The 21,258-nt window shown below is 41.8% G+C and overlaps 1 protein-coding gene across 3 annotated transcripts in view; it reads right to left on the bottom strand.

The window, feature by feature from the left end:
• The window catches only part of SYN3 (synapsin III), a 238,926-nt gene that overhangs the window by 31,058 nt on the left and 186,610 nt on the right, over nucleotides 1–21,258 (bottom strand). For all 3 annotated transcript variants that reach the window (XM_048500133.1, XM_048500132.1, XM_048500134.1), the window contains one exon: nucleotides 12,449–12,511. In XM_048500133.1, the coding sequence (XP_048356090.1) occupies nucleotides 12,449–12,511 (63 nt within the window). The remainder of the gene's footprint in view (nucleotides 1–12,448; nucleotides 12,512–21,258) is intronic.

The raw sequence follows: 21,258 nt of genomic DNA, 5'->3' as shown, positions 1-21,258 counted from the left end.
ATACAGCTTTTTTCTTCATACTGCAATCCATTTAATAAGCTAATAAGTGACTCCAGGGGCAGGTTATGAAATGTTGTCATCTCAACTCAGGGATGAGTCACTGTAGCTCTTCCAAAGGCCCCTGGAAAGATTGACCATGCTTCTGCCAAGGCCCTTATTCAGTTTCCTTTCTTGTGAAATTTTAGGGTCTTTTCTGCTTACAGCTGTGCACCACATTCCTCTTTTTAAGACTCTATGTTGATTATGTTCCACATAAATACTAAATGACAAACTCCCAAAGGCATGTATATAGCCCAGTAGTGGTTTTGATTCAGTCAAGCTGCTTCAGTCTGAACCACTGTATGAAACTTAAAATTTACATTAATCCGGCCTGAATGCTGGAAACAGGAAACCTTAAGAACATGAGAAGAGCCATCCTAGATCAGACCAGAGGCCCATCTAGCCCGGCATTCTGTTCACACAGCGGCCAGCCAGCTGGTTCTAGAAGGCCCCCATGCAGAACGGTTGCAATGGTCTCCTCCCACACATGCCCCAGCAACTGATATAGAGGCATACTGCCATCCTAGTAGGGTTGTTAGGACCCCTCTGGCCACTGGTGGGGGATGGGGGATAGGGGTGCTAGATTGAGATTAGGAAACTCCTGCAGATTTGGGAATGGAGTCTGGGGAGAACAACGACCTTGTGAGGATAAAATGAGGAAGAAACCTGCACTAACTTGAGCATCACGCAAGAAAGGCAGAGTGATAATATGGTAGATACACAGATGATGTGGTCGGTGGGTTTTATTTGGCTTGGTGGATCACATGCTGCGTAGGTTGGCTCTTGTTGAATGTAGAGACTCAAGCCAAGTATTTTTGGGTTCTAGGTTTCACGGTTGCAGAACAAAGTATTAAAAGGTTATAAAAAGGCACTAAAGGGTTTGAAGCCACACAACCCCCAATTCGTTATAGCTTTTCAGCTTTTGCGATTTTTAATTCTGTATCTCAAGATAAAATGTCAATAGGTTTACAAGTCTAACAAAGAGTTGTTATAGAATGTCCTGCTTTCACAATGGTATCAGGAACAACCAGTCTATGAATGACGCTGTACCACCCTCTATTTGTCATTCTTCACAGAGGTGGTTGGTTATTTGTGTGTCGCAAGTACTATTTTAAAAGCACAGTTCTTTTGCCACCTACTAAGAATAAATGCATTCTCCCGGGAGCCGAGGAGATCCTTTTGAAAAACTGCAAATATACAATTTGCTGTGTATTTGTGAAGCAGTAGTGGTCTGTTTGACTAGCAGTGTTCTCATTCTAAAACCATCAGCTGAGCCATCAGCTGCTGTTTGCTACAGAGCCTTCATGACAACCTGTGAAAAGACAATCTAATCATATTGACAAGCATCTCCCCGTAGCTGACAAAGTTCCCAAGGAAGGGCCAAAGATTAGTCGATTGCTCAGGAACAGTGACACACACACACATGCGCATGATGCCAAAGATCAGTGTAATCAAGGTCAAGGTATTTCTCAAGTGGTAACTTGCCTGATGCCTTGATATGCTTACAGAACAAAACAGCCAAACGCTCTATAACCTGACTGACATAAGTCACTTCAGTAGCAACCAGCCGCTGTTCAAAACAGGATGGACAAGTGCCTAATCCACAAGCCTGTTGTTCTGCAGAGTTTGATCTTTGATCTTCATTTAGATGGAGCTTCTGTAGAACTCCAGCTACATGCAAACATTCCTATTAGTGAGTGCTTTTCATAGCACTACCTGAATTACGACTGCAAATATCTTGGAGTGAGCAAGACTCACCCGTAGCAGGATTGAGCTGTTTTGCAGTAGAGAAAAATTAATTTGCCCCTTTCCTTCCCAATGCATCCTGGGGGAAGAGGAATTGGGTTTCACCCTATTTTCTTCTCCTACAAATGAATCCAGGCTATGTGGAGCAACTGGAAAAGAATGGTTTAGGGTCGAATAGAGCTGCTTGTTATTTTTAGATATTTGGTAGCATTTTCTGTTATTCGGGACAACAAAAATGTTATCAGAAACAAACAAACAAAGGCAAAGGGAAATATAGGATGTGTCTCAACATCTCACTGCTACATTCGCACAATAACACAGGGTGAAGGATTTCGACTGTGATCTGGTTTTGCTATAGGAACAAAGAAATACAAATTTGTCTATTGGAAATATAAGTCTGACAGGCCATTTCTGTTCAACTAGCCACCAGAAACAGACTCTTGTAATCATTCAGTGCTGGTTGTCCTTTCTGATGAACAAGCCACTGACCCTCAAAATACACAAATGACAGCATTGCCTGCAAATCTAATTTTGTGATGGCCAGGTTTTTGCAGTGTTTTTTTTAAATATTTGCAATTAGAAATATGCGTCTCTCTCAACTGAGCACAACAAGGCCACAGAACAACTTTAGAGTATCCCTGGGCCTGTTTGTGAGAATAGAACACATTTATTCATTCCTTTTATTTTGTTCTTTCAAAAGATGAAATATCCTTTTCCCTCAACCATCAGTTATCTATTTGTTGGCTGGGTTTAATTCAACTATAATTATGTTTTTTATTTATGTCCTGAAAAATTCATGGTACACAACATACATTGTTGTACTTCCATACTTGCAAACTAGTTTTATAATAAATATATTATAAATCCCCTGAGCCTTCGGGGAGGGCGGTATACAAATATAATAAATAAATAAATATATATATAAATAAATATATATATTGCCACATGAATGCCGATGAATGGTTTCACTGCAGCCTGTGTGTTCGGTGACATTGTTCTTCTCAGGTTGACCTGTATGAAGGGAAGCGAAAGCATTCTTTCATTTTAATGTGGTTTTTATTCTAAGAAGGTTTCACTGTATCATGCTGGGAAACCTCCCCTTTTCACCCCCAAAGCCAGATGAACTGACTGCTGTCACAGCCAATATATTTTCCTCATGGGCTGTCCCATCATTAGCAATATTTTCTCATTGGATTGGGATAACTTTGTTGCTATGCATGGTTTTGGGATCTGGCTACATTTTCTGACAGACAGTATGCCATGTCAGTGATGACAGTGAATGAAGACTAAGCATGGTCTGTTTATCTCTGGTTCTGGATATATTTTGAAGCCTTGAAGATTTTTTTAAAATTGTACTTGCCCTATGTACAAGGATTTGCCTTGTTTGGATGTAAAGTAGTACATTACACAGTCTGCTAGTCTCTTTTCACAAATCTACTTGAATTTTGGCTATTTTTTCCAGTGAGGTCATTAAATCTGAAACCATTTGTGGGCAACAAAAAGGTAAAGAACTTCAGTTGCTGTTACTGGATATATTCTTTTGTAAGTCACTTTACTTTGTCGTAATTAGCTATAAAATCTTGCATGTGGCATGTGGCACTTTTTGATGATGCACCAGAACTCAATAAAACTTGGGTATGAACATATGGAAAATAAACACAACTACTTCCACACCTCCCATTTTGTTGAAGGATGGATGTGTGTTCCTCCCCAGAGAATATTTCAGATTAGTCTGGAGTTCCTATAATATTATTTAGCTGACAACTTTGCCTACTGGGTAGCCCTAGGCTCAGCATGATACATCGCTGCAGATTTTAAGGGGTGGATGGCAAGAGATGTCAGAGCAATGGAAGAGAAAAGAATAGCTCTTGGATATCCATGAAGCTGCTTTATACCAAGTCAGGCCATTTGTCTAGCTACACTCTGTCCCACTGAAAGATCTCAGGAGCTTTGTGAACTGATCTGCCATTTCCCAGACCATCTACGTTCTAGAGTGCTCTGCTTTGGTCCTAGTACTGACCTAGTGCTGTCCCCAAGGCACCAAGACCCAAGTGGAGCATTCTAGAACAAATATGGTCCAGGAAATGGCAGATGAATGCACAAATCTCCTTTCAGTGGGACAGAGTATAGCCCAGGGGTAAGGAACCTGCGGCTCTCCAGATGTTCAGGAACTACAATTCCCATCAGCCTCTGTCAGCATGGCCAATTGGCCATGCTGGTATGGGCTGATGGGAATTGTAGTTCCTGAACATCTGGAGAGCCGCAGGTTCCCTACCCCTGGTATAGCCCAATACTCTCTGCTGTGATTGAGAGCAATTCTCCACTGGTTCAGGCAAAGTACTTTCCAAACACCTTTAGCCGGGAAATTCTTCAACTAGGCATTCAAACTGGGACTTTCTGTATGCAGTGTGTGCACTTTACCACTGAACCATAGTTCCCCCTTACAAACTTTGAAAAACCGTGTGTTTTAAGAATTATGAAGAATCCGGCTGCTTTTTCCTTTATCGAGGCAGAGGAGAGTAAAAGAACAGGCTCATATCTTAGGGCTCAGGAAATTAGGTTCATATGTCACTTATGGCATTAATTCCCTCATCATAGCAATTCCCATCTCCCCACATCCACTAAACTCTCCTTTTTGAGGTACTAATTTGGATTATAAAATGAAAAATGAAAGTATCTGGAGGGCAGATGTGTAGTTTGGCTTATTTGGAATCTGAAGATAATAGAAATGTCACCTATAGAACACACATTGCAGGGTTTTTCTTTTCCATCTCAAGCAGCCTTGGTTATGTATCCAAGATGGGTGCTGCTAATTTAGTCTTCAATAAACACTTCTAAAATTCATGTCAAATATTTGGCCCTTGGTGTGTGGGAGCCCCTACAGCAGTAATTGTGAAACCAGTTTCAGTACGGACATTTTGTTTTCCTCTGATCGAACATGAATAGAGATAGCCTGAATTAGACCTTTGGGCTCCGTTAGTCGAGTAGCCTGTTTCGGATCATAGCTAGTGATCTGCAAGAATCAGGGCAGTCATAGAGGGTCCATCTCCCTGCTTCCGGAAATAAGAATCAGGGTTACCTTGAGAAACAGGATGCATATCATGACCAGCTGTCAAATCGTAAGCAAGGATGGGTAAGTTCTCTACATAGTGCAGGGGTAGGGAACCTGCGGCTCTCCAGATGTTCAGGAACTACAATTCCCATCAGCCCCTACCAGCATGGCCAATTGGTTCCCTACCCCTGACATAGTGGATTAGAGTGAAATAAACAATGGAAGGAAAACATGAGTCAATTATTGGCTTAGGCCAGGGATCTGAAACCTGTGGCTCTCCAGATGTTCATGGACTACATCAGCCCCTGCCAGCATGGCCAATTGTAGTCCATTAACATCTGGAGAGCTGCAGGTTATAGACCCCTGGCTTAGGCCAAAAAAATCACTTGACCTTGAAAGTCTTATAAAAGTCTGTCGCATGACTTGCCCAACCCTGTACAATGTTCAGATGAATGGACCAGGTCAAACTCGTTGCCTTATAATTTCTTCTTTTGGCTACAGTTGATCAGTGGTGTAGGCCTAACTATAACATTAATCCTAACTCGAACATTAAATACAACACACACACACATGCACGCACGCATATGCATACACACACACAAGGGAATGCAAAAGAGAAAGCAAGGGACCCCCCCTCCCAAGAATATATGAGCAAAAATAAATATGAGCAAAATAACACAAACCATACTGCAAAAAGCAAGTAATTGGTTACTGCCACAATCTACAATAATTAACTAATTTGGTAATGGTGTTCAATTTGGTATTATTAAAGCCAAGACAATGACATTTCACACCATTAAAACAGTGCATTTTTATATGAGACTGAAAGGAAACGTCTGCCTATGACAGAAAGAGAAATTTAAGAGAAATTGAAAAAAAGAAAGCCTCCACTAACCTAAACTGCAAGGGTTAATAAAGCTGATATAGAATTGATGTTACATATTCACTGCAACTGGCCATTTGCGTGCTGTCCATCTTGTATGAAATTTCCAGACTGTGTTCAGAGACATATAGAGCTCATCACAGTAGTCTGATCTGGATGCTGCCAAGATATGTGTGACACTGTCTAGGTTAGCTCTCTCCAAGAATAAATGCTGCTGGTGAATTAGCCCAAGCTGGTTTAAAAGAAACAACAAACAGACACTGTCAACTAGTCTGCTATCTGTCCCTGTAAGGATAGCTAAGAATGCAACAATAACTCCAACATTTCAAGATGCTGGCAGTTCAAGGATCCCTTGGGGGAATTCTATGAAAAAACTGAGACCAGCTATAAAAGTTGCCTCGTCAATTTTCCTAGGCCCACACTACTTGGAAATCAAAGAACTTGACAAAAGAATCGAGATTCTTGCCAAAAATGCTTTTCTAACATCTTGATCACATCTTCTTATGATAACAATTGGTATTATGTTTCATGCATCTAACATGGGGTTGCTCTTTACAGTCCCTAGATATTGGACATAGTGACAGTGATATTTTTATCCAGCTATTTTCAGTAATGAGAGACTGCTGATATGAGTCAGAATGTGCATGAATGGGATGCTTCATTGTATGCTATGAGTTGTTCTAAGAAAATATTTGCCCCTTTTCAAATAAAGGCTTTTACTTTTTCTCCTTTCCTCTTGAAAGCTAACAGTTTTTGACATCTTTTAGTTTTCGAACCTTGTTTTATTCATTTTCATTTCCAGCCTTGGAAAAGTCCTGGTGATGAGCTGGCCATCCCCTTCAAAAAGCCTTTTGGGTGTTTTAACAGGATACAGTGGCTCTGTTTATTTTTTTGACTAAATTTAACAACAAAATCCCACATCCTGCATATGAAAATAATGTTGACTGTGGCATTACGAACAACAAGCTTTTAGTTTTTAATGCTGTAAAATCATTTGATCCTTGAATTGAATTAGGAAGGTATTTTTCAAGACATTCTGGGCTAGTATGAATCTGAAGGGAGCTCTTTAACCAGTCTAATTAGGGATGCCTAAAAATAAAACCAGAGTAACAAAAATATACATAACCCATAAATGGGAGCCGTTCTTTTCCTTTGCTCTGTATCTGGCATTTATCTCTTTTCTGTGATCTCTAGTCAGGGAGGGGTAAAGGGTCTGTTTGAGGGAATTTGCTTCTCTGAGCTTGGTTCCTGGGGCACTCAAGGGTCAATTAACTACATAACTAGCAACTATTCACACAGTGAATGCCTTATGCTGCACAGAAAGTCCTGGGAGGAGACATCTGGGGGAAAATGGTGTCCCCTTATCCTTAACTATAAAGAAATATGTCTTTCTTCTTCTATCCATAACAAGTCTGAAAAAAACCCTCACTTTAATGCTTTTATTTTCCTGAATAACAACCAGAGGTTCTGTTCTGAGTATTGCATTGGTTACTAGAGGTGTCCTTTGATGAGAGAGGTCTTTTTCTGGCCTCTGCTCAATCAATCAATCAATCAATCAATCAATCAATCAATCAATCAATCAATCAATCAATCAATCAATCTTTATTACGGTCATAGGCCAGCATAGACCTGCATAAGGTAAATGATATATGACTAGCAGTCCAATCCAGAGTGCCCTCCCTGGGGCACTTACCCTGGCAGAGATGCAAATTTGCTGGCTCCACTGGCCTAGTGGGGGCATTCTGGAGGTGGGGCCTGGAATGGAGTCCATGTTAGTCGGCTTCCATCCTGGCATTGCCTCCTGGGATGCCAGCGGCCAAGGCATGGACTTACCGGTAGCCCATTGAGCCCAATGGACGTTTTTTTGTGGTGGTTTTCCATAAAAAACATGGAAACATAAAAACAATAGGATAACGCAATAAGTTCCTGATTCATGACTGCCTATTTAACGTACAGGATACCTGGAGAAGGAAGAAAGGATGGACATACCCTTGTTTCACTTTTTCTTTCAATAACAGTGCCAATATGAACTAGAGTCCAACAAAAGAAAGGTTGGAAAGAAGTCCTAATAAAAATTGTATGCATTCTCTCATGTCAAATATTATAAAATATTCTGCTGATTTTAGAATCTCTGGAAGATCATTTTATTTGGGGTGATATTAGGAGGTAGGGCCAAGGTTGTAGGAGATTTTTGTTAGGATGAATATATAAGACAAATTTAGGCGAGGACCCTAAGATTCAAGGAGCCCAAGATCAAGATTGTATAGCACTTGTTACTTTTCCATTAATACTCTGTCAACTGCCTGATCATACTTACAACTCAGGCTGTTCAGTTCATACATACAATCAGTTGAATGAGAGCAGCTGCTTGAACTGTGACTGCTCCATATGGAAGGTCATTCATGTGAAAACACTCATTCGGCAGTTCTCACAATTTCATCATTGGAAGAACTCAATAAAGTTCCACTGGTGTGATTGTGATTGCTAAAACCCCATGGCTATATTTCATAAAAGACAGTGAGGCTACAACCTTTCAATAATAATTTTCCCAGGTTAATTTATTTTGAATTAAAGGGTTTTGAAACTGTGGTATAAACAAGGCTTGAGATCATGGTGAGGTTCATGCGTGGGGAGACCCTGAGCTAAAAGTCCTATAGCGTCCTTCTCACTAAGCCTACTGCCCCATCATACATACCAGTGTATACACTCTTCTGGCGGTACCATGATATCATCTCAATATGTGACTCTCTTAGTGCGCCTTTAAAATCTGTCAGCACTAGTTGTGCTAAAAAGAGAATTGCTCTGCACTCCCTCTGCCTCTTCCAACAGGAGGCTTTTGTGAAGTTGCAGGGATCCCTAGAGTAAGGTGACCAGATTCCCTAGAGTAAGGTGACCTTCTGGGCTGCCGCACTGCCTTCTGGGGCGCTCCCGTTTCCTGCCCTGTCAAAGGGCGGGAAACAGGGGAGCGCCCCAGAAGGCAGTGTGGCAGCCTTCCAAAAATCGGGACATTTTTAAAAACCCGCGGGACGCAGGACAAATTAATCAAAAGCGGGACGTCTGGTCACACTACCCTTGAGTAGCTTCCCAATCCTAATGGGTGGGTGTACAAAAAAATCTGTAGTAGGTATCACCTATCTGTATTGGAGCCTCTGGCAGGCTGTATGCATATGCTTTGCCATGCCAACCCTTTGCACCCCATCTGGAAAAAAGACTTGCCAGATGATATTGCTGTTGTCCAAGGAATGCCACTGGACACATGATGCTGCCTCATACTGAATCAAAGTATTGGTCTATCAACATCAGTATTGTCTACTCCAGGGGTCTGCAACCTGCAACTCTCCAGATGTTCATGGACTACAATTCCCACCAGCCCCTGCCAGCATGGCCAATTGGCCATGCTGGCAAGGGCTGATGGGATTTGTAGTCCATGAACATCTGGAGAGCCGCAGGTTGCAGACCCCTGGTCTACTCAGACTGGTGATGGCTCTCTCAAGTCTCAGGAGGACATCTCTTAAATATCACTTACTACCTATCCTTTAAACCAGCAGTATCAGGGATTGAACCTGGTATCTTCTGCATGCCAAACAGATGCTCTGCCACTGATCCACAGCCCCTCCCAATTGAACTGGAAGGTAGACTGCAAATGACTTTTAGACTGCAAAGTTAAATTGCTTTTAGCATAAACAGGACACAGTTAAGGTCCACATTAAAAACGACAACATAGCAGCAATAAAGGAAATCTGGGGTGTGACTACCTCCCCAAATTCTATCCTCCCTAAAAGCTGACTCCAGCTGGAAACCTTGGCTTGAAGAGCAAAGGATAATAAGCACACCTGATTTCTCCTTTGCTCTGATGTGGTCACATCGGCCAGCTGGATTTCAAAATTCATGTCCATTGGCTCTGTTCATAGCTGGCACTGGATAAATAAGGCTGTAGAAACCGTAATGCATTAACAACAGTGCTATTTTTTTAAACAGCTACAATAATTCAATCTTGTGTTCCTATGTGAGTGTAATTAAATTTTGTACAAATTCAGACATGGGGAATTGATTTTTGTGTGTGTTTAAAACATTTGGTTGTTTGAGAATAACTCTTAAAAAACACATCCTAAGCTTTTATGGTGAACTTCAGAAGAATAGTAGGTAATAAAGTGTCAAATGTAATATCTGTTCAACTTGTTTATGAAACCCAATCCTACTTCGATTGAAACCAATTCAACTTAGAAGGTTATACATTTGAACTGTCCAAAATATCCCATTTTGTCTGAATGAGAGGAAGACAAAAGAAAAGGCAAAACTCTTTCAAAAGCTGGTTACCATCTATTGATCTCTGATCATATCTTTGGTTGTTTTCCTTAAATTGAACTTATTTTGGATTTCTCTGAACTTTTGGTTTTACAAGTATGTATGTACCTCAGTAAGAAAGGTGGACTATAAACGCAGTAAATAAATTTGATATCTTTATGAATTCTTTTTGTTGTTTGGTTGCATGAAGTAACATGCATTTTTAAAGTCATCATTAATAAGGCAAATAAAAATACATTCTGCAAGCAATTTTAAGCTAGAAAAATTTTAAAATTCCAGCTATTCCAATGAATGCCAGATTTATTTGCTATTTATTACACTTATTAATCTTGTGATTCCAGAGAGCTTTAGCAATTGCCTTCTCTATCAAAGCTACAAAAGGTTTTGTATGCAAGGCAGAGGCCCAAAACTGAATGAGACAAGAGACTATTGTTATGGTCCTATTGGAAAATGTTGTTGTTTGGTCTCTGGTAATTTAGAATTTTACTTAATTTTGCACATAGAAAAAGGACAAATCCATCATCATATTTAATGGGTGGGCTGGGAGAAAGAGGTGGGTTGGAGGAGGGATTTTATTCTGTTGGAGACATAATTTGTTTCCGTGTCAGACAAAAATCTAGACAAGGTGTAATTTCCTCAAGATGTAGGTGCTTGACATGACAGATAGTCATCTCTTGTCCCAAGAGACAAGGTATTTATATGATGCTCACTCAAAATTCAGGTGGTGCTTCATTTAATAAATTGATGCTTCAGGTTTACGATTCAAAAGCAGTGGCTAAATTTACAAGGGGGGCAGCTTAGCTACTTCAGGTGGCAATCATATTTGCATTTAGATATGCCAAACCAAAAAAAGTAACACCATTTTAATGAAGCTGAAAAGGGAAAGCTGAAAAAAGCTGAAATTTCTGGTGGTTTTTTTTGCTATTTCAGGTACATTATGTTTATGGGGGCAGGTTTTTTTTGGTCAGAGAAGAAGAAGAAGAAGAAGAAGAAGAAGAAGAAGAAGAAGAAGAAGAAGAAGAAGAAGAAGAAGAAGAAGAAGAAGAAGAAGAAGAAGAGTTTGGATTTATATCCCCCCTTTCTCTCCTGCAGGAGACTCAAAGGGGCTGACAATCTCCTTGCCCTTCCCCCCTCACGACAAACACCCTGTGAGGTAGGTGGGGCTGAGAGAGCTCTGAGAAGCTGTGACTAGCCCAAGGTCACCCAGCTGGCGTGTGTGGGAGTGTACAGGCTAATCTGAATTCCCCAGATAAGCCTCCACAGCTCAGGCGGCAGAGTTGGGAATCAAACCCGGTTCCTCCAGATTAGATACATGAGCTCTTAACCTCCTACGCCACTGCTGCTTGGGAATCACAAGATTCAATTTTATGGGCCCCCAAAGAGGGCCCTCCATCCATCCTCCATTGAAAACAATGGGGGGAAATTGGGGGGTCCATAAAATTGGACCTCCTGACCCAATCTTCACCAAACTTGGAGGTAACTTTAAGAAGAAGCACCAGCAGCTGTGCTGCAAATTTGGTGCCTCTATCTTAAAAAATATCCTAGAACCCCTGAAAAGTTTTCCCATTAACTAACATATGAGCTGTTCCCTTTAACTTTTAAAGGGAATGGCTCCATTTACTTTGTGGTAAATAATTCAGTGGCTCGAGGATGCTGTTTTTCAAAATAGGAAGTTGTTTTTTTACAAGGTAAGAGCACCAAATTTGAAGCACAGCTGCTGGTGCCTCTCACAAGAACCCCCAAGTTTGGTGAAGATTGGGTCATGGGGTCCAATTTTATGGGCCCTCAAATTTTCCTCCATTGTTTTCAGCAGAGGACAGATGAGAGCACCCTCCTTGGGGACCCATAACATTGGACACCCTGAGAGCATGTTATGCGTAGTCCTCTCAATACATGCATTTGCTATTCTGGCGAATTGCATGCAATTTGCAATTTATGTGAGCACGTATCGTCTAAAATCTGGGCAAGTGGACTTCCTGATTTCTCAAAAGCACTGGGAATATTCACCAAACTTGGGGGTTCTTGTAAGGAGACGCACAGCAAGGGGGTTTGGGTGATGGCATGCATCCCCCCATTCCTGTCATGATTGAACTCAAATTTACAAGGGGGCAGCTTATTCATATTTCAACAAGCTTCCATGGCTATACATTGGTCCTGAAGGAAAGCACCATTGCCCCTCCATCATGCAATCTACTGCCCTGATTCCCACCTTCAAATGTACAGCAGTCTGTACCATTCCCCATTGTATGGGCAGCTCTAGACTAGGTTCATCTTCTGATCTTGCCCTTGGAAGCCACCACATAAGATTTGAGAACCTTCTTCTTGGCCCAGTGAGGTGAATTAGTACAGGGCACAAATATATTTGTCTAGGTGAAAGGGTGTGTATATACATACAGGGTCTGTCAATATAGCCTCTTCCTTACCTTCCCCATTCCTGCATGAGCATGCCCCAGCTTGATGACAACAGGGAAAGTTGGAGTTGCGAGCTGAAAGAGAGAAGAAGAGCACATTAGCCTGGGAAGTGCAAAACTTCAGAACACATCTCTTGACCCAGCTTGTAGATGTCAAGAGGGGCAAATGTAATGTTTGAATGAATTTCAGCCATGAAGCTCATGGGATGATCATGGGCTTTTCAGGGGTACATTGCTGGGAGTAGCTCCCAGAGAGATCTCCCAGAATTACAACGGATCTCCAAGTGGCAGATTCCTCTGAAGAAAATTCCTCTGAAGAAAATGGCTGCTGTGGATGGTGAGCTGAACTCTAAGAAGATGGACTCTGCTGAAGTCCCTCACAAACCCCACCTCAAAATCTTTAGGAATTTCTAAATCCAGAGCTGGCAACTCTAACTAGGAGAGCATGTTATGTGCAGTCCTCTCAATACATGCATTTGCTATTCTGGTGAACTGCATGCAATTTGCAATTTATGTGAGCACGTATCCTCTAAAATCTGGGCAAGTGGACTTCCTGATTTCTCCTGGGAATTTTGCACTTTCCCCCATCCCCAGTATCTCCCACTCATAGCGGCGCTGGCTGATTTAACTTGCAATGATGATTTACCATTTTTAATCATATAAGCCAGAACTCTGAAAAGAAGCAAAGAGACTGGTCCTATTACATCTATCCCCAAGGATAGGAACTTAATATGACCTAAATATAGATAAAGGCTGTTGTCCCCATCTGCTGCAGTTCTATATATAATGACATTTCAGTATATTATTTGTCACTAACGCTCTGTGTGATACATGTGCAGCACATCAAGAAAGATTGGGCAGAAGGAGGATATTCATACTTCAAAGATTTATCAATTCATTTCTGACCTTCAATACAGAGGAGACTGGAGCCCCCAAAAGTATGCTTCAGTTGCTCAGTTGAGACATACTGGTTTAATTAAGTTGCCTATGGTTACTACAATTGTCTGAATGCAGGCTGCTCCACCAACTATCGTGAGTTAGTATCTGTCAAACCAGGATCTGAAACCAGAATATGAATCTGATTTACTAACCACGATTAATCTTAAATATGTTTTTGCATGATATGTGAACACAGATATGCTGGCTTAATCTTGGTTTAATCCAGCCCTGTACCATGGTCATGCCTTCCATTCAGCATTTTTCAAAGCAATTCAGGATATAAGTGATGGTGTGTGAAATGAATCCTGGTTTTACAAACTAACAATAGTTAAAATAAACCCCAGTTCTATGTGAGCTCTGAATTGAGCCTGTATGTTGACAGGTTTTGGTGTCCTGTCCACTTTGATCCAGCCAGCAGTGGTTCCTGAAGGTCACTGCACATTTCTCCAGTATCTCAGGATTTACACAGGTTTTATTTTTAAATAAAAGCTAGTAATTCGGAACAACTAGTGGCCCTAGAGGGCTCTGCATGACATGCCCAGAATCTGGGCAAAATTTGGAAAACTACATATGTAATCCTAAGTAAAGAACAACACAAATGTATCTATAAATTTAACAATAATAATAACAGCAGCAGCAACAACAACAACGGCAGAAGCAACAAAAACAACAACAACAACAACCAGCTAAAGATCTGGTAACTGTGAAATCTACAACAACAACAACAACAATAATAATAATCTTCATCATCTTCATCATCATCTTAAATAGTAAAGCCGCAAGGAACCTCCACCCATGAATTTGGAGAGCTGCTTCTCTCTCATCAGACTAAATGGAAAAATGTCCAAGTTCCAGAATTGCATACCACCTTCAGCCAGTTCCTTTTCATCCTGAGTCATGGACCAAAGAGAAGCCTGTGGCCTCCAGGCCTGATAGGCAGGCTCCTGGGAAGTGGTCTGCAGGAAGCTGCTTGATAGCTAGCTGGCTGGGGTCATTTGCCCAGTCATCCTTGGCCCCTGCAACTCCTGCCCAGGCACAAATGGTGCTCCATCTCCATTTTAAAGTATCTTAGATAGTCATCTCAGCCCAAAAGTTTGGAGAGCTGTTTCTCATCAGACTAGATTGAGAAATGCTTGCACTCGGTATGACAGCTTTGTATGTTTATATGATGGTGATCGGTTAAGAATGCAGAAAACTGCTGTGCAAAAGTGGTCCATTTGTGTCTTCTGTTCTCCCAACAACAGCCAAGGGCAGATATTTTGGAGAAAGAGACAGAAAATCTTTGAGGTATACTGCTATTTTGGTAAGCTGGTTTCCTGCTACCCAATCCCACATAGAAAAAACATCAACACTTCTCAGTGGTTTTTTTTGTCTTATTACATTAATAGGAAACCACTATAGCCTAAATTACAAGGAATATATGAAGACACTACTGAGGAAACCCAGAGACCTATTTTTAACTCCCAGACTTTAAAGCCATCCAAATGAATAAGAAATATCTTGAATCAGTGGCCTCATAGAAAAGTCTGATGGAGTGGCAGATGGCAGGGCAGGGGATAACCCCCTGACAAAGATTTCCGCTGTCCTCAAACTACACCGTGATCCAGCCAAGTCATCATATGAAAATATATTGTGTGAGAGCTCAAGATGAGTAGGGCTCCCAGAATTTCACTCTGCTCTGATCCTGTGCATGGTTACTTGGGAGGAAATTCAAATGTGTTCAATGGGACTTGCTCCTAAGTAGGAGTAGAGATGACCTGCTTGCATCTAGCATGGGATTTCATCCACAGTGACAGTCTGGTTATATTTGTACAGCAAGGAGCAACTTAGCCATGAGAGAGAAACTGAAATTGCTGGCCCCAGGGCCCACTCATTTATGTCATCTCTATCACAGTTCTGTGGAAGGAAAGTTGTCTTCAACAGAGGACTCTCCAAAGTGTGAGAGTTAAGAATGATTGAATGAACAAACACATGAAATCACTGAAATATACATGAAAGGATTAGAAAAAACACTGATTATTATTCAGAGGGACTCTGTCTTGGATGCTTAAGGTCCTGGACTCTCCATCTTAAGCTGCAGGAAAGATCCTCCTTTGACTGATCACCCTGTACCCCTATTGTTAGTCAGAGTAGACAGTTCAAAGCTGGATGGACCAGGAGTCTGACAGTGTAAAGGAGATGTTCAATGTATTGTCGAAGGCTTTCACGGCTGGAATCACTGAGGTGCTGTGTGGTTTCCGGGCTGTATGGCCGTGTTCTAGCAGCATTCTCTCCTGACATTTCGCCTGCATCTGTAGCTGGCATCTTCAGAGGATCCTCTGAAGATGCCAGCTACAGATGCTGGCTCTCAGGAGAAAGTACTACTAAATGCAACCAGCAACTTCTTCAATCAAGTTGTACACAGGTTAAGTATCCTTCTCATTAGGGTTGAAAATTCCCAAGGATCACATGTTCCTCATATCTGTTGCAAGCACTTTGTTCCATGATAAACTAGAAGTGTGAGCAAATCTGTAAATACCCATCCTGCTCTATTGTTCTCACATTGCCCCGAGAGACCCAAATGTAACATGTTCTGTCTCCTGCTTTTTGGATGCAAACAAACCACAGACCCCAGGGGTCTCTATTTGTAACACTTGCTGTGGTTAGAGCCAATGATTGTAGTGGCTGGTGGGGCCCAGGCTAAGCAAATGCTTTTAAACATTTCCTTCTAACTTTCCCAGATATCTGTCATTTAAACCAGCTTTTATTTGACTCAAGAGGTCTCCCTAAATAGTCAAATGAGGCACAGTTCAGGGTCACTATAAAAGGCTGGTTTTATTCCCCTTTACGTTGGAGTTTGAAGCCATGAGGATTGTAAAAAACAAATCCAGAGGAACAGAGGAACAGCAAAAACGTCACATATGTCAAAGAGCTGCCCATGTGATGTCAAGTTTGGCCCAATAAATTCCCAGCTGCCACCTGTCTAAATACAGAAATCTTCGGCAAAAGCTGTATTAAGTCCAGAAAAACACATCATCTCTTCTTGGGTAGAATTTACACTGTGGAACATGGCAGAAGCTTGTCCCCAGGAACACCCCTTTATTTAAGTGGGTGCAGTGGCGAGGTTGCCCTGAACTAGATAGCCTAGGCTAGCCAAATCTCATCAGATCTCTGAAGTAAGCAGTACCAGCCATGGGTAATACTTGGACGAGAGACCACCAAGGAAATCCAGGGTGTCTATGCAGATGCTGGCAATGGAAACCATCTCTGAAGTCTCTTGCCTGAAACACTATGGGGGTTGCAACCTGACAGCAAACCCCCGTCCCCCAATGGTGAGGTTGGGGCTTGATCCGCTTCACTAGTATCATGTTTTGCTCTATGCATTATGGCTTATTTTCAGACTGCAATCAGATGTTCCACTTAAAAGTGCCTTTCAGGCTTGCTCCCATTGTTTGGGGTGCCCTTCTGAAAAAGACATAGGTAAGTTTTAAATGAATTTATACTGGGTTTCTGAACTGAGTGATGGTCAGGCAGAGTGACTTCCAATTGCTTCCAAAAAACCCTTTCATAGATGGGCAATTTTACTCTGCTTGTCTCCTGAAAGATTATTTGAAAAAGAAGAGCAGAAGATTAGTAATTATTAGTGATTTTCCTCTACCTACCAGAGAGATTGAGCAGAAGGAAATATTCTGTTAACTCTGGCTCATTCCGCACATGCAGAATAATGCACTTTCAAACTGCTTTCAGTGCTCTTTGATGCTGTGTGGAATAGCAAAATCCACTTGCAAACAGTTGTGAAAGTGGTTTGAAAATGCATTATTTTGCGTGTGTGTAACCTCTAACTGTGGGTTCTGTGGGGCAGTACTTGGAATGAGTTGCAACAACAATTTTTAAACAACAAAATGGTTTACTTTTCTTTACAATTAACACTTTTAAAACATCAACATTTAACGTTACAATTCAAGGTCCTGTTCAGGTTGCATTTCAAGTCCTTCTATTTACAGTCTACTGATATTGCCAAGTCCAAATTCTTCTTTGCAAGTTGAAACGGCTCCTACAGAACTCAGGGCTTGATGAACAGGTTGCAACATGATGAAGGTCTCCAGGAGAACTCTCACCCATTACAACCACAAAAGAAAACCCTGAAACAGTAAACTCCAACATTTACAACATAGCAAAAACAACAACTACCTTCCCAGTAGTTCCCAACAATATTGCAATTACCTTAACAAGGTGTTAAGGGCTTATAGAAATCAAGGTCCGAGTCTGGTAGCCTTGTCTTCTGCAAAGAGCTCTTGCAGCCTTTCTGCTGCTCTGAGTCTCCACCTCCTTACTGGGTCAACCCATTCTGGGCCAACCCATTCTGGGCATGGGGGTTACATGTGCAGAAGGGGCCTAAACCACTAAAAATATGGCTAGAGACATACATTAGTATTTAAGAGTTGAAGGTGCTGGGATATAATCACTGGGTTGGATCACCACACAATTGGCAATTTCCACTGAACCCTACTTCCTGTGGCAAATTTTGCCACTCCTCTGGCTCTGCTGTCCCCCAGGAGCATCATTTTGTGGGGGGCTATTGGGCTACGGAGAGAGAGAGTGTGTGCGGAGGCAGGAAAGTTCCATTCGGCCACCAGAAAACTTACAGCGCAATCCACTATGATGGGCAGAGGGTTTTCAGGCAGTGAGGATAGACAGCAAAAAAAGAAAAACACCTCAGCTGCCTGGAAGGTCCTCCATAGGGAGAGGTGCCGCATTTTTGGATGCAGTATGTACAAGATCTGCAACGCACTGTTCCCAGCTTGAAAGCCTGGGTGGAAGTTGAAAACCACCCTTGGAAATGCTTCAGCCCCCTCCTCATCCCAGTGTCCTCTCAGATGCCAGTGTAGCTCTGCAGTGGTGCTCACTTCTGGTTTGGGCCACTGTGGAGCTGTGGGGTGGCTGGATGCTGGTGTCTGTGCCCTTTCCCCCAGATGGGGGCCCCTTACACTGGCTGAGGGGCAAATGCACTGGTGTGGCCCTCTGCTACTCCCAGATGTCATTTTGGCCCCCAATCTGGATTGGTCCATTAGTCTGGATCCAGCATATAATTTCCACTTGGGTACACACTCGTTACTCAGCCTCATTTTTCTCAGAATCAGATTGACTAGCATTGCAACAAGGGCAGATATTCTCCTCTCCTTCCGCTACATGCTGTCTGGCAAAATGGGAATTCTAAACCAAATTAGTGACTGTGAGTACAGTTGGTAGTGTAGATACGACCTTACTTGCCCTTTTCTGCATCTTCTCTTTAAGAGTCAGAGTGACTGAAGCCACACACAGTATTCTAAGACCACGAACCCAGAGGATTATACAATGGCATAAAGAGACCTGGTATTAATAATACTTGAACTCCATTTGAGATCAAGTAGGGAAACTGCACATACTCCATTGCGCTGATCTGTGGGTCTGAGGCATCCTGTTTCGATGTGCCTGACAGCCACAAAATCTCCCTGCTGTAAGCAATCTAATAAAATAAGTGTCATGAGTATTAAATAAGTGCAGTTGGGAATATGGGACATCTGGAATCCCCCCTCAAAAAACCCCCACTCCTCCATTTATAACAAAAATAGAGCATGTCAAAGTAGTCACCAAACGGGAAACTGCTGTGCGATCCATCTCCCCCTGCAACCACTATGTTAGCTAGAGCTATTATTTTCCCTCTTAAATAAATATGTTTTCACATTGCAAAGGACATGGGCTGGGAATTGTGAGCAGCAGGAAGTAGAGAAATTCTTTGGGGAATAACACACAGTGGTCTCCTTCTTTCCTTGGGCAATGTCTGAGGCTGCACAGAGGCTGCGGTCTGTTTAAACCCACTCCATCAGTCATCCCTGTCCACAAAGAGGGTTCCCCCCCCCCTCCTTTTACTGGAAACGAAGGCAGGGATCAGAGCTGATTTCATCTCTGAGGCAATACTTCACCCCTCCAGAATAAATGAGACAAATGTGAATGGGCTGCTCCACACACAAGACAGCAAAACATCTGTTTCTCCCTTCAGGTCAGCACTTAGTTTTTTCTGAGGACAAGGCAAAATCTGTGTATAGTCTGCGGAGATAGGTAAGATATTATTTCCAAAAGAATGTGGATTTGGTAATGGCAACGTATACCTGTAACTGAGAAAGACCTCTTTACTTGTTATTACTTGCTAACCATGTTTGGAGCCTACACAAGAAGTCCAAAGTTCCATTTCACATCCCCTTTCTACCAAAATGAGCCTAGGGCATTCCCTGTGTAACCTGACAACTAAGAAGTTTTAATAACTGCAACCTCTAGTGATAATGGGACCAAACATTACAAATTAGTTGACCCAACCAGATACTAAGGTCCAAGCTGGCATCTCTGCATAACTTATCCAATTAGGAGTTTACTTCCTACCACACCATGCCAAGATTAGATCCCAATGTTGGGATCAGCTTGATCCTCTGAGGTGGGAAAAATTGTCTGTCTCTCCTTCCCTTTGAGTGATTAAGCAACTCCCTTTCTTCTGAAAAACTTCAAAAACCATCTGGAAAGGGATGCTTTTTGTCAGTTGTGGAATACTAACAAGTATTTGGCCTGTCTCCTGGACACAGGAATTCTGCATATGGATGCTTGCGTAGTGTTCCTTAGCTAGAAATTTTGCTTTATTTCCTTTTGAAGTAGAATTCTTCATTTCTGGGGTGAGATGCTCCCCCCCCCCTCTAAAACTGAACTGAGCATTCCGTGATGAGTAATTGGTGACCTCCCCATGAGCCTAGGCAGTTTGGGCCTCACTGCAGAGGCGTACCAGAGGAAAATGGTGCCCCAGCTCACCTTCCCGAAGGATGTTGATTCATAGGGTTGCCGTGAGTGGGAAGTGTCTTGATGGTGCTTAATACACAGTATTGTTAGGACTAAATTTTGTCCCTATAGCTTCAAGAACACAAATGAAATAATAATACCACTGAAAATTGTAATAATATCATTGAGTGTGAATTGTAGTGCTACGGTAGCTGTGAAATCCAAAGATCATCAGTACAAAAATAAAGTAGTATTATTGGTATTGAGGCAGAATGAATCCTTAGTGATTCTTTGGAAAACCCTGCTTTCTACCTGAACCCCTTCTGCTTCCCACCAGTGGTGTACTTACCACTGGTTGACAACCACCACTCTAGACTGTCCTTGAAGATTTCAGTGAGAAAGAGTCCACCCCATCCTTTAGTTAATTGGTTCTATTATCACACTGACCTTATGGGTAAGAGCAGTGGTGGGATTCAAAAATTTTAGTAATAGGTTCCGATGGTGGTGGGATTCAAACAGTGGCATAGCACCAATGGGGCTGGGTGGGGCACGACAGGGGCGTGGCTAAGAGCATTCGAGGGGTGGGACATTCCACAGGCAGGGAGCTGTAGCAAGGACTCAGGGCCTTTACACACCCAGGTACAGTTCTATGGCCCTCTAGATTCAAATGTGACTGTTTTAAAGTATTAAAAGCAATATACCGTATGGTAGTGTATTATTTCTTTTTTATATAATTATTTTGATTGATTTTAAATAATAATGTAAGGAGAGAAACCAAAAACTGCTTACAATTGTTAACATATTACAAACATACCTAATTATCTATCTCTCTCAAACCCCCCCAACTAAAACATCCTATGTTGCCTCCCTCCATCCCATATTTCCTCCCTCCTACTTTCGCTATCTTCAAATTCCTATAACTACTTTATCTATTCCACTTGAAGAAACTAACAGAGGGAGAGATCCAAAATCAGCAATCACAAAAAAAGTAGTTTAAACTCCCTCTCTTTCCAATATAAATTTCAAAGGGAAAAGAGAATATGAAAATCTTTACCTATAATACTTTCCCAACCTTTATACCAATGAACAAAAAAAAAATAGAA

This window comes from Sphaerodactylus townsendi, linkage group LG06 (genome assembly GCF_021028975.2).
Source record: "Sphaerodactylus townsendi isolate TG3544 linkage group LG06, MPM_Stown_v2.3, whole genome shotgun sequence".
NCBI classification, from domain to species: Eukaryota; Metazoa; Chordata; class Lepidosauria; order Squamata; family Sphaerodactylidae; genus Sphaerodactylus; species Sphaerodactylus townsendi.
This window is presented reverse-complemented; position numbering and strand designations above follow the sequence as displayed.